Source organism: Perognathus longimembris, unplaced genomic scaffold (genome assembly GCF_023159225.1).
Source record: "Perognathus longimembris pacificus isolate PPM17 unplaced genomic scaffold, ASM2315922v1 HiC_scaffold_5823, whole genome shotgun sequence".
NCBI lineage: Eukaryota > Metazoa > Chordata > Mammalia > Rodentia > Heteromyidae > Perognathus > Perognathus longimembris.
In genome coordinates, this window is record NW_025961293.1 from 23296 (window position 1) to 41272 (window position 17977).

At 42.4% G+C, this 17977-nt stretch overlaps 1 protein-coding gene across 1 annotated transcript; it reads left to right on the top strand.

Annotated features, from left to right (window-relative positions):
• The first annotated feature begins 15038 nt into the window (after window positions 1-15038).
• LOC125345525 (translin-associated protein X-like) lies at window positions 15039-15981 on the top strand. The gene has a single exon (XM_048337657.1). The coding sequence runs from the start codon at window positions 15058-15060 to the stop codon at window positions 15922-15924; it is 867 nt and encodes a 288-aa protein (XP_048193614.1). The 5' UTR covers window positions 15039-15057; the 3' UTR covers window positions 15925-15981.
• The last annotated feature ends 1996 nt before the right edge of the window (window positions 15982-17977 follow it).

A 17977-nucleotide genomic window follows, 5' to 3' on the forward strand; every position in this document is an offset into this window, starting at 1 on the left:
ATAAACATTTATTGGGCTCATAATTAGGAAAATATTAAAGGAAATCGTTTTACCATTAAAGTTCTGAGAGCATGAAGAGGGTAAGCAAATGCATTGTTTTAGATGTTATAGTTTCAAATATACTTTTGTAATCTCTATTTTAGCACCCTTATCCTTTAAAAAAAACCAATGTATCAATAGCTCTACTGATAGTCACAGAAGAAGACATGGAATCTTATCCCCAGGCAGCCTTTCCATTGCCCTATCCTGATAGGTATCAAATCTTGTCTTCCTGGGTGGTGACATAAACAAGATGGTGGGACAGGAAGATCTCAACTCATTCTCACAGAGCTTCTGACTATCCAGAAAGTTTTGATGAGACCCTAGACAGCTCCCCTAGATGAGTGGAAGTCAACAACAGTAGAACTATATGAGGTAAGAAAACTCATTGCAGTTCTTCCATGTTACCCTTAGCCACACTCAGCACGGCTGAATGGACTTGGGAGAAAATGTCTTACTCATGGCTTCTCCCTTGGCAAGGAAAGAGGCATGGGCCAAACATTCCAGGTTTTCAGGGTGATACCTGCAGGACTGACTTCTCTCCTGCCCCATCCAAAGTTTGGATGCCCAGGGGTTGCTTGTTGCCCTACCAGAGAATCAGCAGTACTCTAAAGCAACAGCAGGGGCTGGGGATATGGCCTAGTGGCAAGAGTGCTTGCCTCATATAGACGAAGCCCTGGGTTCAATTCCCCAGCACCACACATACAGAAAAGGCCAGAAGTGGTGCTGCGGCTCTTGAGCAAAAAGAAGCTAGTCCAAGGCCCAGGACTGGCAAAAACCAAAGCAACAGCAGATGGAGCCGGAGATGACAAACTCTTAAAAAAAAATACGGCAAATCTCTGGGAAATGAAGATGTACAAGCAGAGAGAAAACACAGATCCAGAAAAGCCCCTCCAAGTTGTTCTCCAGACTGGTGGGCAAAGGTCTTTCCATGTATGAAGGTAATAAATTCTCAAACTTAGCTGCAATGGAATTGGAGAGTTGGGTTGTGGGGTGGAGGGGTGGGAGGAGGGATAATTAGGGTTAGATGGGTCAAAAGGGGAGGGTCCTGATCTGACTAGATGGTTTGTTAGCCAGTCTCTAAAGACTGTGAGAACTGAGTGTTCTTACAAATGCCAAAATCATAGCAAACAGACAAATTGTACATCAGCAGCAAGGTCTATAAAGAAACAAGGAAATATGGCCTCATCAAAGGAACAGAAATTTCCAAAACTCTTACTTCCAATGAACTACCAGAAAACCAGAAGTGGTTCTTTGGACCAAACTGGTAGAGCACTAGATTTGAGCAAAAAGAACTCAGGGACATCACCCAGGACCCGAGTTCAAGCCGCATGATGGCACAACAAGAAAAAGAAAGAAAAAAGAGAAGAGAAACACAATAAGCTATAGGTATACAAATAAAATCAGGAAGAAATGAAAACTGAACAGAACAAGAATATTAGCAAACAAAAAGAAGATAAAAGAACAGACTTGATTCTGGAGCTAAAAGAATTTAATAACTGAATTAGAAACTCATTGAAGGGGCACAATAGCTGACTTCACAAAAAGCAAAACAAGACTATGAACTGAAACACAAGTTGCTAAGTTTTATATAGTCAGAGGAACAAAATACCATCAAGAAATCAACATTCACTGTGTGTGTGTGTGTGTATAGATAGATAGATAAATAGATAGATAGATAGATAGATAGATAGATAGATAGATAGATAGATATAGATGAGGAGGGAAAAACATCAGCAGAAAATGTATTGGAAAAACTATTAGCCAGAAACTTCCCAACTCAGAAGTGAAAGAATTTAAAAGAATGTACAGACGTTTTTTTGGTGTCAACGTTTGAACTCAGGGCACTGCACTGGCCAGGCAGGGGTGTCATGCCTCCAGTTCTTTGTGCTTTATATTATTTTTCAGAGAGGTTCTTCCATTTTGGGACCAGCCTTGGACCCTGAGATCCTCTAGCATACTCCTACCAATGCTCCCGTATAGCTTGGATTACAGGAATGCATCTCCATGTCTGACTTGCTTGTTAAGATAGATAAGACTCAATATCTTTTTGCCTATGCTGGCTTCAACCCATGATCACCTTGCTCATGGTCTTCTTCAGATCTTCTTCTCCCTCCCAAGTTGCTGGGGTTATAGGTATGAGCCACCGTCTGAGCTTCTGGATTCTTATTTTTCTAAAGAAAAATAATCTTTGCCTATTTCCATGTCCTGAAGTATTTTACATGTTTTCTTTTTTGCAGTTGCATAGTTTCAGTTCTTATATTTAAGTCATTCGTTCATTTTAAGTTGGTTGTTGTATATGGGAAGAGAAGAATCTGCATCCACTATTCAGTTATCTTTTTATTATCTTTAAGTAGTAGTGCACAGGAGTCACCATTCAACAAATCTATTTAAATCTACTTGTAAGTGCAGTGTATCTGGACCCATGTCACCCCTTTCTTTCATCATTCTCCCCCATCTCTCCCAACCCAACCCCTACTCTCAATTTTCCCAGTTTCATCGGATACATGTTGGATGTTATGACTGCATTCTCCCTACCCTCTTTTCTTGATTAGTCTTCTCCATTCCTGAACCTCTCCCCACCTTCCAAATACTTTTTCTGGTATTCACGTTGTTGTATTGTGAGTTTGTTTTTCTAAGAAATTACACCATTTGAATTATTCTTTGCAAATACAGTTAATATGTCCATATACCCTAGCATACAACTCTGTATGTGTTTACTTGCATATGTATAAATTAGTCCAGCTTCCACATATGAGGGAAAACATGCATCCTTTGTCTCTCTGGGTCTAACTCATTCCACTTAATATGATTTTTTTCCAGGGCCTTCCATTTCTTTTAGATATATGTAATTTAATTCCTTCTAATGAATGAATAAAATTCCATCACATATATATACATATATATCACATTTTCTTGATCTATTTGTACATTAAGGGGCATAGGAGCTGTTTCTATCCCTTAGCTATAGTGAATAGTGCAGCAATAAGCATGGTTATACAAGAGGCTTTAGCATATGATGGTTTGTAATCTTTTGGATATATGTTCCAGTGGGATTGCTGGATCACAGGGTAGTTCTAGGTTTACTTTATTGGGTTTATCTAAATAAACTTTGCTTCCTGGGGTGGTTGAGGTAGTTTACATTCCCACCATCAGTGTGTTATTAGGGATCCCGCCCTCCCCCCCAATCCCGCATCCATGACAGCCTCTATTGTTGTTTGTATTCTTGATCATGTACGCATTTGAACTGAGATGAGATGGAATCTCAGTGCTGTTTTGATGTGCATTTCCTTTACGGCCAGCAATACAAGCATTTTCAAGTGTCTATTGGCAATTTTTACTTCTTCTGAGAAGTCTCTATTTAGCTCATTTGCCCATTTATTATTTGGGTCATTGATTCTTTGAGAGTTTAGTTTCTTGAACCCTCTGACGTGTAGCTGACACAGGTCTTCTCTGAGTCTCTAGGCTGTCTATTTTAGCTTATCAACTATGCCATTCACTGGGCAGAAACTTCCTAGTTTGATTCAGTACTATTTGTCCATTCTCTCTTTCACTTACTGCTTAGCTCCATCCTTCAGCAGGTAAATATCTAACTTTCCCAGCAACATTTTCAATATTACCGTGTTTTTCTGGTGATCATAGCATTTTAGTATATTATGAAGTCAGGTAATATGATGCATTCTGTATTGTTCTTTTTGCTTAAAATTACTCTGCATAGTGTGTGTGTGTATCTGTGTGTGTATGTGTTCTAGGATTCTTTCCCAGTTTGTAGTGAATGTTACATTTATCCATTTGTATTTCATTGTTTCACTAGCTATTACAAATGAGACTCCTTGTCCAGGTAACTCATGATTGGATCATAGTCACGCTGCCATGCTGTCCATTGATCTTGTGTCCAGCAGCTCTGCTGAATTCATTTATTAGATAAAGTAATGACCATCTGACTTTCTCTTTCCCAATCTGGATCATTTTTCTCTGGCCTGAGCTCTGGCCATAGTCTCAGCCTGAAAGTGAATGGAGGTGCTGACAGTGACAAAGTAATTTTTCACAGCTTTTCATTTTTCCTAACTCAGTGTGCTATTAACACTGTGTGTGTCTCTGTGTGTGTAGTGCACAAGCCTTTATTATGTGGCAGCATGCTCCTTGTAAGCCCCTTGCTTTATCTTTAAACTTTCTGCTACTTGATGTAACTCATAAATTCTGCAGCTAGCAACCCACACAGGGAGAGTGTGAGTAAAACAGGTGTAATTCAAGTGTGAACAAGCAAGATGCATTCACTGCGCATCCAAGGCAGCGTGAGGTATGGTTAAGGAAATATGTCCCATCGTTGGGAGTCATAAGAAAAGAGAGTCACTTCCAGCCGGCTATGGGAGAACACATTTGGAGGAGCAAAGGGGTCAGGAAATAAAAGAGCCTCTTATGTAACACAAGAAACTGTGGAGCTGGCCTTGTCATCTCACAGAGCAAACCCCATGTCAATGCTAGAAGGACCAAGCAGCCCCAACACCACCACCCTCATTCAGCGCAGCCATAATCCCCAAACTAAAATAACAGGTACCCGGGGGGCATCATGTTCCAACAACTATTCCAGTAGAAGACAGATGATTTCACTAAGAAACAAGGTATCGACAACAAATAAATTGTTGTAGGCTTCACTTATTTTTGTTTGCTGTCGGTCCAAAGGCTTGAACTCAGGGGCCGAGCACTGTCCTGGAACTGTTTTTGTTTTGTTTGTTTGTTTGTTTTTGTCAATGCTAGCACTCTACTATTCGAGCCACAGCTCCACTTCTATTCACTTCTAGCTTTTTAGTGGTTAATCAGAAATAAGAGTCTCACAGACTTTCCTGCCCAGCTAGATTTCAACAGGCCCGAGTCACGGGCAGCCAGATAAGTTTCTCTTCTCTGACAGGCATCTCTCTCTATCGATAGAAAAGATAGTAAATCATGACTGAGAAAGATAATTAGGTAACATATTCAGGAGTAGACTACTCCAGGATCTGACTTGGCTTTCACAACAGTTTAGGGCCTAATCTTGCAATCAAACTCTTCCTATTTCCCCACCTGCCTCATTTCCCTCTTCCCCAGACATTGAAACATCCTCTCCTACCCCAAAGCCCTTCCTTCTAGAAGCTCTCTGTCTAGATCTGGGGCTTTTTGGACTCTTCTCAAGTCCCTCAAGTCTCTCAACACACACTGCTGCATCAAGAGGCCCTCTTGAGCTTCCTGTTTACAGCACCCACCATCATCACTACCCACCCTGCTCCAACCTCTTATCTACACTTCTTCTATGCAGTCCAACAAGATCTCACCTGTAGGACTATAAAAACTCCATTTAGTAGCTGAAACAGAAGCAAAGAGATGAGTTCATTGCTCACTATGGTGAAAGAGACCTACAGTGGATGAAGAGTACCTCCAAATAGAACAGATGAGGGGAATTGTGAAACAGATATATAGAGAATTTTGAAAAGTATGCGGCTCTATGATTGGCAGATTTCTAAGACACACGTGTATGGTGTCAAATAGGTTATCAAGTAAGGAAAGCTGTCGTTAATTGCTTGCCATTTAAGACACAAGTACTAGAGAGCCACTGCTGTACGGTGAGAAAAAAGAGAAGCCACATTTTGAGAGGTCGAATTGGGAGCCTTTATTAGAGCTTTGGTGGTCTACAGATGGACTCCTGTCTCAAAGATCTGCAGCCCGGAACAGAGCTTACACAAAGCTTTTAAAGACACAAACCACATGCTTGGGGTGGAGGCACGCAAGCCCAACAAAAGCAGACCTTCCATGGACATACTCAGGTATAAGCTCAGGTACCAGCAGAACTTTTCCATCTAGGGAAGACAGGCCTCAAACTTCCATCTAGGAAATATGCCTGAGCCTTTCCACATAGGGGAATCTTAAGAGACTACTCTGAGGGTGGTGATTCAAGCCATTTAGGGAGGTAATCAATGCAGAATCATAGCATTCTCTATAAGGCTATAACATTTGCATTTCTCTAAAGCAGTTTTCCTAACTCACCCTAGGCATCTACATTTAACGTATGGCCTCTCTCCCTTTCAGTACTGGGTACTCAGCAAGAGGTACCAAGATGGCTGTGAGAAGTTACTCAGACTTGGCCTCCTTACCTCATAACTATCCCTGAATGGCTGTCTTTCTAAAGAAAGGATACAAATCTGGTCAGTTTTAAAACCAACTTTCATTAAGGCAAGTTGTAGACTAAATGAACAGATCTAAAACAAGCTTCAATGTCAATTTTTAACCAAGCCTCCCAAGCCACTCAGCCTTCCCTACTCTTCTCTGAGGTCAAATCCTATGTGATGGGGTCCACCATTTTATTCACCCTAACCTAGGACTCACCACAGCACTGATACACTCACTGTCAAATGACTAAGGAAATTCCTTTGCTACATTATGGATAGCGAGAGCTTTTACTTTATGGTTTGCTACTTAATTCTCATAGCATAACATAGTGGTTGAGGATAGCTTTATAACCACACAGTCCTGGCCTCGAATTCTGGTTTTTGTCATGAGCTAGTCTGAGGATTACTAATACCCAACTTCTAGCACCTAAGTCTCTCACCACATTTATCATGTGTTTTATCACTGAGCGTTTCTGATGGACTCCAATAAGATTTTTGAACATAAAAACAGGAGGATAAGATGTGGCTCTACGAAAAAGTATCAAGTAAGGCCTGAAATGAAAGTATTTATGAGGTGTTTTAAAAAGTGTATTCTTATTTTTGCCAGGCCTGGGGCTTGAACTTAGGACCTGGGCACTGTGCCTGAACTTCTTTTGCTCAAGGCTAGCACTCTTACCACTTGAGTTACATCACCACTTCCAGCTTTTTCTGTTTATGTAATACTGAGGAATTGAACCCAACACTTCATGCATGTTAGGCAGGTACTCTACCGCTAAGCCACATCCCCAGCCCCTAAAGATATATTCTTACTCTCTGTAAGTAGTTGTACAGTGCCATTACCATTCACCAAAGCAGTTTATGAATACAGGGCATTTTAATCCATGTCACCCTTTTCAATAGCCTCATTCAACCCCTCCCAACCCACTTCTTCCCTTACTTACCTTAATTTTAGGGTATTTATTTTACCATATAACAAATCAGTTTATGTGTACAATGCATCTTGATCTGTATCATCATTACAAGGTATGGTTTTTTTTATAACCCTAAGTTCCCTTGATCCCTTTCCCCCCAACTTACTTTTAGCGATAGCTCCCATCACAATCCAAACTGCTGCCTCCTTCAACCTCCCAGCTGCTAATCATTCCTGATACCTCAACATCAAGATCTTCTGCAGATGTTAACTAATTTTCTCCCCAAATAAATGCTATTTATTAAATCAGTGTGTCGATCTATTTATTTTATTAACCCCGTACAATTCATTGTGACCTATCAAATAACTGAAACCTGAAACACAAAGACACAGGATAGAAGACATTTTGAAGAAGAGACTGGGATGTCGATTAGGCCTGTGTGGAAAGAGGTTTCTGAGGTTCAGGATAAAGTTCATCTGCTCTGTTTCCAAAGTCCAGTCTTGGCAAGAATGACAGTATCCCAGGCCTATGTAGGTTTAACTCACTTTCTCTCAAACACACACATAAGCACATGTGCACACACACACACCCCATCACCACCCCCCCCCCACACACACCATCACACAGTTTCATCCAGCATCTCCATCCTCAGCTTGGAGCAATCAGAATCTCTACTACCTTTAAATTAGGGTTATGGACACCAAGAAGCCTTGGGCTGAGTATACCTTTGCAAATGGCTGTGAACTTCCCAGAGATGACTGTACTCCCTCTATATGATGGGGCTTTGGTTACCTGGATTTTGCTTTACTACTGTCCCTGGATCTCACCAACACAGACACATTCAACTATATACTGCATAAATCAAAACAGCATGACCTGTGGATGTGGTAGGCCTGGGTATGAGTGCTGTCCTTTCTTCTCCCTCTCCCCTCTCTTCCTCCTCCTCTTTCTTCTTCCTCTCTGTCTCTGCCTGCCTGCCTGCCTGCCTATCTGCCTGTATATCTTCCCCCCTCTCTCTCCCTGCCACTCAGCTATCTGTGTTGCTGTGGAGAAGTTTCCTAAGCCCACTGAAATGTTTTCTTTAACTATTCCCATCTTGTGAGATAATGAGCATTCAACTTAGAAACCCTAGGCACAGAGCACAAATCTACACAGAGGGACCCAATACTGGGATCCACACAAGGTAATGTACCAGTCTATACATGGCGCTATAGAGAGGAACTACAGAGGAAATGGAGAAACTATAAGAGGTACATTCTAGTGGAAGACAGAACGTGAGCAGAAAAGACACATAGGAACCCCTTTAAACACCACTGGCCTGGGCTAGAACTTTCAAGCCTAACACTTTAATTAAGAATGAAAACCACCCAGAAGGATTCCTTTGGGTCTCTTTTGAACCTGACCTAAATAAAGTCAGCAGCAACCACGCTTCTGAATTTTCTGCTACCCTGGGTCCCACCATTCTCCATCTCTGAAGACATTTGCTCCTGCTCTAAGAGGGCACCACCTGGTGGTCACTATGGGAATGACAGTCATTAACAAGCTGGCTTCCCAACCTCTCCTGGCACCCATATTTAATGGGTGAATTTAATGGGTGAATTTAATGGGTGAATTAACATTCACCTAATCCTTATGTGGCAGAGCTAGAACTCCATGCTAGATATACAAAGCAGAAGAAAACTCAGTGACAGTTCTCCACGTACCACTGTCAACTGAATGTTTGAGCAAAGCTGATGAGAGAAAAATAAAGACCAAGTTCTTGTTCTAGCTTAGACCATGCCCTTAGCAACTCACCTTCCCTGTCTGTAGATTCTCTCCCTAACCAGAAGGACGGTATTTGGGAACAAATGGCCTTCCTTTACACCTTCCCCCTCTCGCTTCTATCATCCATCTTCCCAACTGTAGTAGACCAGCCTCCTTCCATTTCTAAAATGAAATGTTCCCACTCAATCATTAGGGAGGGCATGGTACTCATTTCCTTCTCTGTCTCCAAATACTTCCCTTTTTATTCTCATGAAATTCCCTTCTTTCTGCTAAGATGCAGAGAGCTGAGGGGCACCAGATTAAGTTCAAAGGGGAGCATGCTAGCCCACTGGGCTCCCAGGATCAACTGTGACATTCTGAACATTTCAGAATTCTTCCTCCACAATTTCCTGTGCTCACCTTAGTGACTCTCTAGTTTTAATCCCCCGAGGATAGACAGACTAGGAAAAGAGATGAATTTTAAATGGAGTCCCTATTGATGACTCTGATGGGCAACTGGACTGGGTTCAGGCCATTGTGAGTCCAGAAATGACATGCAGCTATTAAAAAAGAAAATTGACTTTCTCGGGTAGCCGGAAGGCAATTTAGAAAAAGGAGCTCTATCAAATGTGTTCCGAGCCCTGGAAAGATCTAGTGAAATAAGTTTCATGTCGCTCAAGACCATCACTTATAAAAAGTTGGGTCTATTTTTAGATGTGGAGGTTTTCTCAGCAGCTAGGACCGCATGTACTAAGGGAACTCATGAGGCTGGCAAGATGGTAGGAAGGACTAGAGGAGCCATGGGTGCTCAGAGGGTGGCCAGGGCTGTGCTCCGATGTGAGGTTTGGCCTCTACACCAAGACACCCCTCTACTGAAGAGTAGAGGCTTCATGTGCTCAGGTCTGGTCCACCCTGGAGCATTAAGCAAGAGTACTTAAGGAGAGGGAATGTAAAAAAAAATGCTTACCTTGTGTCCATAGGCATAGCTATGTTCACCTACACAACACCTGCAAGAGTAGTCAAAGGAGAAAACCCAGATTTACAAAACCAGAAGCTACATGAAGTATGACCCATGTCTCTAAGACAGGTTGCCTTTTCCCTACGGGGAACAAGAAGCAGGATTGAAAGATCAAAGCAGGGTCCTGATCATACTGGAGAGGATTGGGCTAGTGGCAAAGAGAAGCTTGTGGATTCTACAGGACCTGAGTTCAAATCCTGGCTCAGTCACTTACTAGATGTAACCTGCAGAAAGTCTGTTTCCTCCTCTTTAAGTGGAAAGAGTTAAGCTCTTGTGAGGAGTCAGTGTCAAATGCTCCAACTGTGGGTCCTAGAATGCAATGGTGAAGTGCCCTACAACGTATGCATTTCCCTTCCACAAAGGCAATGGATACGAATGGCTGGCTATCACCAATATCTCAAAAGAATGTAAAAAAACAAAGGAGAGAAGGGTCATAGTGCAGATGCAGGACTTGAGCTGGGCTCTGGACAAAAGTGGAACTGTGAGTGAATGATAGGGAGGCCTGAGGAGTCACACAGCAGACAGGCAGCCCCTCTTTCCACAAGCCTTCCACATGTCCCTTCTTGCCACAGCCTGGGGTTTGTCTACTGATGGATTCCACAGGTCCCTTAGAAAAACATGATTGGAGAGAAGCAATCACTGTGTCAACTACTTCACATTCCTTGTACCAAAAACAGTACTTGGCACACACTGGGTGGTTAATAAATATCAGCTACTGTTATTAAAATGCTTTTAATGGGCCTGGCACATGATGATGACATATGTTCAATAAATATTAACATTAGTGAATATCTCTTTACAATTAGTAAAAAGAGAGAAAGAGAGAGAACACTAGACAGCAAGGGATTATTGAACACTGGAGAATAGTCACAGAACTGCATGGAAAGAGGAAGGAGAATTAACAGAGCAGCTGGGTCATAGAGGTTAGAAAACTGTGCCAACTGGGGAGGGCATATCTCAGACTATGGAGCCCTGGGTTTGTGCAGAGTACTAGGCCAGAAAACCAAAGGAAAATGAAAATAGTCAATACTGGAACAAGGGTGCAATCATGAAAGGGGAAGAATGAGCATTTTTCTGGCAAAGGAAGAAGCAGGTCCTTGGGCTACATCCGGTTCTGATTGTAAGCAATTGCCCTGAGATGGCCTCTTTGGCCTATTCCTTTCCTTTCCTCTTGTCAAACCATTCACAAGTCCAGACTCTGGCAAAGACCACAGGTGCCTAGCGCTTTGCTGGAAGCTGAACATCACTCTAATTAGCAGGCTTGTAATTTGTGCTCCTGATAGACTGGTTAGCTGGATCAGCTCCTCCGCAAATGTGCCTACTGTATACCAAGAAGGCTCTCTGCAGTCATGTGCACAGCTCCATAGTCACACAGGACTGTGGTGGAATCACAGCCTGGCACTTCTGTCGCTCTCATGGGTAGATCAGGACTCCAAGAAGCCATGACTGCCCAATTAACCTCCCTTAGGTAGCATCAGGTAACGTGTCATTCCAGAACACTCTGAAAAGCACTGAGCAAAAATTCCCAAGGCTGTCTTTCAATCCAAATTAAGATGCTGCTAAATTAGATTGGAAACAAGCATGACCCATGGCACAGTCCCGTAGAGCCTCCTCTCAACCATTAACAGAGATTAAAATGGCAGCCATTCCGGCACTAATCAAAAACTATAATGACCCCTGGCTGTATTTTCATGGAAGAGTTGCCTTGATTTCAGAGTATGAGCAAAAAAATCAAGAGAAGACATGAAAGTTCAGCTCCCTGCAAGCCTCCGCCAGCCCCAGGCCTGCCCATGTATTCTGAACACAGGCAATAGACAAGGGATGGAGAGATCCATCCCGCACACCTTGCCAGCCTAGGAATTCCTTGCAGCTCTACCTGCTCAGAAGAAAAGGCTAGTGGTGTACCTGTGAGTATTTGTTTTGTGTCTGTACTAGGGCTTGAACTCAGGGCCTGGATGCCGTCCCTTAGCTGTTTCCGCTCAAAGCCAGCACTCTATTACTTGAGCCATAGCTCCACATCAGGCTTTTCCGTGTTGAGTGGGAGATAAGAGTCTCATGGACTTTCCTGCCCAAGCTGGTGTCAAACCATGATCCTCAAATCTGAGCTTCCAGAGTAGCAAGGAAGCTAGGCATGAGTCAATGGCACCCTGCTATGTATCTGCATTTTATTTTCAAGCATTGAATGCCCCTTAAACACCGCTTTCAGCTTCTTCTTGAATTGAAAACCATGCAAAATTGTAAATTCTCCCAGAGAAGCATAATCATTACCATTACCATATTTCAGAATTACCAGGTGAGACTAATAAGTTTGCATCTGTTTTGAATATCAAAACTACATTGAGAGGACATCCTCTCCTTGCTGCAAGACAGTGAGCTCAGAAGACACAAACCACACACTTGCTACAAGTCCCTGAACCTATCTCTTTTTTTGTGTGCTAGTCCTGGGGCTTGAACTCAGGGCCTGGACACTGTCTCTGATTTTTTTTTTTTTTTTGCTTAAGACTAATGTTCTATCACTGAAGTCACAGCTCTACCTCTAGTTTTTGTATGGCTAATTAGAGATGAGAGTCTCAAGAACTTTCCTGCCTGGGCTAGTTTCAAACTGTGATCCTCAGATCTCAGCCTCCTGAGCAGCTAGGATAACAGATGTGAGCCACTAGCACCTAGCCATATATCATCTTTTTAAATTCACAACTGAACTTGCAAGTAAAGGCGATATTAACAGGCACAGGAAGCACAGGAACAACTAAAAACTAGAAGTAAGCATGGAATTGCCTGTGAATTCTGTCCTTAAGGAGTGAGCCATGGGAAGGGAAAGAAGGGAGCCAGGATGAATAGAGGACCGGAAGTAAGCATCTCCCAGTAGGTAGGCAAGAGAGGCAAAGCCTATGCAGCCTACCCAAGGCCAAAGGCTGCTGTCCCAAGTGAAGCCTCTCAAAAAGCAGCAGCCCCAGGAAAAAGAGCTTCAGAAATGTCTCCCAGCAGCTCAGGTCATGGGCCTGTCTGTCATCTGCCTATCAGTCTGTTGTCTGTCTGTCTGACTTCAAGGAAAGAAAACAGTTTCCCTACACAATTTAAACTCTGTACCGTTAACTTTGGAACATTTGAGGCTTATCAACTTCGGCTGTTTTCACGGCCCAGAAATGCCAAGTTTGATGAATTAACATAAAAACGGGTCCCAGCTCAATGAGGGGCATGGGAAAAGCTGGAGCAGAATTCCCACAACCCCCGCTGTGGACAAGTCCCCAGGAAAAGTCAGACCCATTACAACCTCATACTACAAAGGCACTCTGGTGAACAGCGGGATGCTGCTACCAAGAACTGGAAACGATAGAACAATTTAGAAGAGAATTTAATGAAATATGTTTGAAATGAGACTAAAGCTATTCTCCTTAAGGTGCCAAAATTGCTAGGAGCCAACACTTATTCCCTATTTTTTAAATAGTAAAACAAAAACCATGTTTTATAAATCCATGACTAAAAGGACATTTTCTTAACCTAATTAATATGTTAGCATTGGTCTTGATGATGCACTTTGATAAACTCATTTTAATGCCAGGAGTAAACCAAGAAGAGTTACCAACAGTGACTCTGCTCAATCTCATTAAGTGGATGGTTGAAGCAAACATTTTGTAAAGGGCTTAATGGCAAATCCTTTAAACTTTGCTTACTATGTAAGTCTATACAACTCTGCCACTGTGATGCAAAAGGAGCTATGGACAGTATGGGAATTGATATGCCTCAATAAAACAAAACAAAGGGCCAGTCAAATGCTAGTGGCTCATGCCTATAATCCTAGCTACTCAGGAGGCTGAGCTATGAGGATCATGGTTCGAAGCCAGCCTGGGCAGGAAGGTTCTTAAGATTCTCATCTCGAATTAACCACCAGAAATCAGGAAATGGTGGTAGAGCACTAACCTTGAGCAAAAGAGCTCAGGGACAGCATCCAGGCTCTGGGTTCAAGTTCTGTGACTGACAACAAAAAATCCCAAAGGGTAGAATAAAAGTCTATATTAATACATGAAGACAAGAAAAATAAGACATAGGACTTTTAAAAAGGCCTCTCAGGACTGGAGGCATGGCTCAGTTGGTAGAGTGCTACCCAATAAGCACATCAGATACTAAGTTCAAGTCCTGGTTTGGACCTAACAAAAAATAAAACAGAAGGAAAAATCCAGGTGCCAGTGTCACATGCCTATAATCCTAGCTCCTCAGGAGGCTGAGATCTGAGGTTCAAAGCCAGACCAGGCAATAATGTCCATGAAACTCTTATTTCACATTAATCACAAAAAGTCAGAAGTGGAGCTGTAGCACAAGTGATGGAGTGCTAGCCTCCAGCACAAAAGCTCCAGAACAGTGCCCAGGCCCTGAGCTCAAGCCCTAGGACCAGCAACAAAAGAAAAATAGGAGCAAAAAGGCCTCTCATTTTGAGTAACAGATACAGATATATAGATGTACATATATATGTATACAAGTGCATAATTTTTAAGAGTATCTACAGATAAACCATGAGAGTGAATGACAGCTGAGTAAAATATATAAAGACAAATGAAGTCGCTCTTCACCAACAAGAGAAACAGAAAAGACACAATAAAAGGAGCCATGAGGAATAAAGATAACTTTAACAAAACTATACAAGAAAAGTGTATTGTAAAAAACACATGAAATCTTTCTGACAGATTTGAAGAAAGAATGCACCTAAAAGCATCCCCATGATCCCAATAAATGCCCAAGAGGGCTTCCATGCTCCAGAAACACATTTGGAAGTTCATCAAGACTGGAATAGCCACAACAAATCTGAAGGAGAAAAATAAGTTGCAATTCCACTACCCAAACCATCAGCCAAAAGTAGTTAAAATGGATGAAAACTAGACCAAGCCAGAAACACACCATTAAGAAGCACATACATAACTGACTCAACCATGGTAGCACAAGTCTGCAATCCCAGCATGCAAGAAGCTGAAGCAGGCGCGACCGAGGGAGCACGTTGGCCGCCGCGCCGGAAATGAGCTCTGCTGCGGGCGCGCGCCCGAGGCCGGAAGTGTGCGAGGCTGAGGGAGCGCCGTGGACGGCTTCCGGCGTGCGTCACCCGCCTCCTGCCTCCCGGGGCAGCTAGCTGGTGGGTGGGCCCAAAGCCGCCCGATGCCACCCTCCACCTGCCTGGCGTTCTGCGGACTCGGTGTGCCTGGGGGAAAGCGCAGCTGACATGAGCGGCAAAGAAGGAGGGTTCCGGAAGAGGAAGCATGACAACTTCCCGCACAGCCAGAGGCGAGAGGCGAAGGACGTTAACTCGTCCTCCCCGGTGATGTTGGCCTTCAAATCATTTCAGCTGGAACTGGATGCAAGGCATGACAAATATGAGAGACTTGTGAAACTAAGCTGGGACATAACTGTTGAAAGTAAAAGGACAATTTTTCTCCTCCATAGGATTACCAGTGCTCCTGATATGGAAGAAATATTGGCTGAATCAGAAATTAAGTTGGATGGTGTCAGACAAAAAATACTGCAGGTAGCCCAAGAGCTATTAGGAGAAGACATGCATCAATTCCATCGAGCCATTACCACAGGGCTGCAGGAATATGTGGAAGCTGTCTCTTTTCAACACTTCATCAAAACACGTTCATTAATCAGTATGGAAGAAATTAATAAGCAGTTGATATTTTCAACTGAAGACAGTGGGAAAGAAAACAAAACTCCCACCTCAGATGCCCAGATGAAGCAGCCAGTCACTTGGAGCCTGAAAGTTACGCCTGTGGACTACCTGCTGGGAGTGGCCGACCTGAAGGGAGAGCTGATGCGCATGTGCATTAACAGCGTGGGGAACGGGGACATCGACACGCCCTTTGAAGTGAGCCAGTTTTTGCGCCAGGTTTATGATGGGTTCTCATTCATTGGCAACACTGGTCCTTATGAGGTTTCTAAGAAGCTGTACACCTTGAAACAGAGTCTGGCCAAAGTGGAGAATGCTTGTTATGCCCTGAAAGTCCGGGGCTCAGAGATACCAAAGCATATGCTGGCAGATGTGTTTTCAGTTAAAACAGAAATGATAGATCAGGAAGAGGGTGTGTCTTAGGGTAATACCTGCCAGCTATTCTCCTGTGACAGCTTCGAAGACTGTTACTTGGTGTTTTGTTTGACTTTGGTGTGGCTTTTACATACAGATGTTTTCAGTTGTACTGTTTTAAGCTGTATACAAACTGTATATAAAATTACCCAAATGAGTCGTTTCTTAGTGTTTCTGAAAGTTTGCACTCAAGTGTTTACCCATTTGTGTCTTTGTGAAGTTTTTGCTAACTTTTGTTGCTTATCTATTATATCAATATGTCTCAGATTGCACTTTCTGTCAGACCTGTTTTAGCTTACAGTGTGTGAACTTTGGAGTTGTAGTTTTTAGTGGGGTTTTTATTTTTGAGAGAAAAATATTTCTTTGTTAAATTTCTGGACTTGAGCTTCCTGTTTATAAATTTCTTGGTAGTACTGTGCCAAGCTTCCAAGATAGGCTTAATTCATAGATCGAGAATTAAGGAACTATTGGTATTTTTTAAGTGTAAGTTTTGAGCTGTTATTAGTGAGAATTCGTATAGTTCTGGCAACTTTTGGGCCAATTTGAATTTGTATGTAACAGCCTTCTAGAAAAGCTGAGAGGGTACTTAGGTACTCCTTTTTTTTGTCCTTTATCACAGAAGATGTGATGAGCATTTGGAGATAATGTTGTAATATTTTTCACTGGTAAAGATGAGTTGCATTGTATACTTGTATATGGAGCTAAAAATCTTTTAGTAGTGATTATTTAGCAGAGTTTTTCTGTGTTTTTTTGGGGGGAAGGGGAATGAAGTTATGAGGCATGTTTGAAGGCTTTCTTACTCTAGCATCTATAGAAGTTACATTTAAATAATTACAATGACATTTTAAATACTAAGTTATTCCAAACCTTTGTAGTTGTCCTGTGATGTGAACTGATGAAGTTGCCAAAGAAAATGTATTCTGTATAACTGAGCAATAAGACAGTTGTCAGCGCTGGCAGTCTCTGGTTGTCTTCAGGGCTGGGATCTGCTACCGAGCTGAGCTACAGCTGATCACCTGTGACGTGGTCCAGGCTAGTCACCGGATAGTTCCAACTGTTTTGTGAGTTTTGAGAATCCAGATGCTGGGTTTTATTTTTTTGAAAGATTATCTCTGTTTGTAAGGGCTGATTCTTTGCAAATGTAATTTTCCAGAAAATATTACCTAAAGGAAAATAAAACAGACATGCCTGATAAAAAAAAAAAGAAGCTGAAGCAGGAGGATGGTATATTGAAGGTCAATCTGGGAACATAGCAAAATTCTGTCTGCAGAGACAGAATATCCACACATGTGAGCATATGGAATATAGCAGTACAGGAAAGACTTTACATATAATGCAACTGGAAATTTATTTGAAAAAGAGTTCCAGCATTACTTGTATACAAAATCAATCCTAGGTAACTGTGAAACATTTTCCATTTCAAACATTTTCTTTTCAGTTGTGGGGCTGGAACTCAGGGCCTGGATGCTGTCCCTAAGCTTTTGCATTTGAGGCTAGTGCTCTACTACCTTGAGCCACAGCAACACTTCCATAATTCTGATGGTTAATTGAAGATTAGAGTCTCATGGACTTTCCTGCCTAGGCTGGCTTCAATCTGGAATCTTTAGATATCAGCCCCCTGAATAGCTAGGGTTACAGGTGGGAGCCAATAGCACCCAGCTTACAATTCAAAACTTTTAAAAGAATGTATAGGTAACTTGTATGTGTGTATTTGTGTATGCACACACATGTACTAGTCTTGGGGCTTGAACTCAAGGCATGAGCATTATCCTTGTGCTTTTTGACTTAAGGCTAGCACTCTAACATTTGAGCCATAACTCCCCTTCTGGCTTTTTGCTGGTTAAGTGGAGATAGGACTCTCACAGACTTTCCTACCTGGGCTGGGTTCAAAATGGAATCCTCAGATCTCAGCCTTCTGAGTAGCTAGGATTCCAGGCGCTGAGACGTGGGAGCCAGGCAGGTGACCATATTTTATGACATTGAGGTGAAGCCCAATTTCCACACTACATACCCCAAAGTCTATACCATGGAGTGGGTGAATATGAATCTATGAGAATTAGCA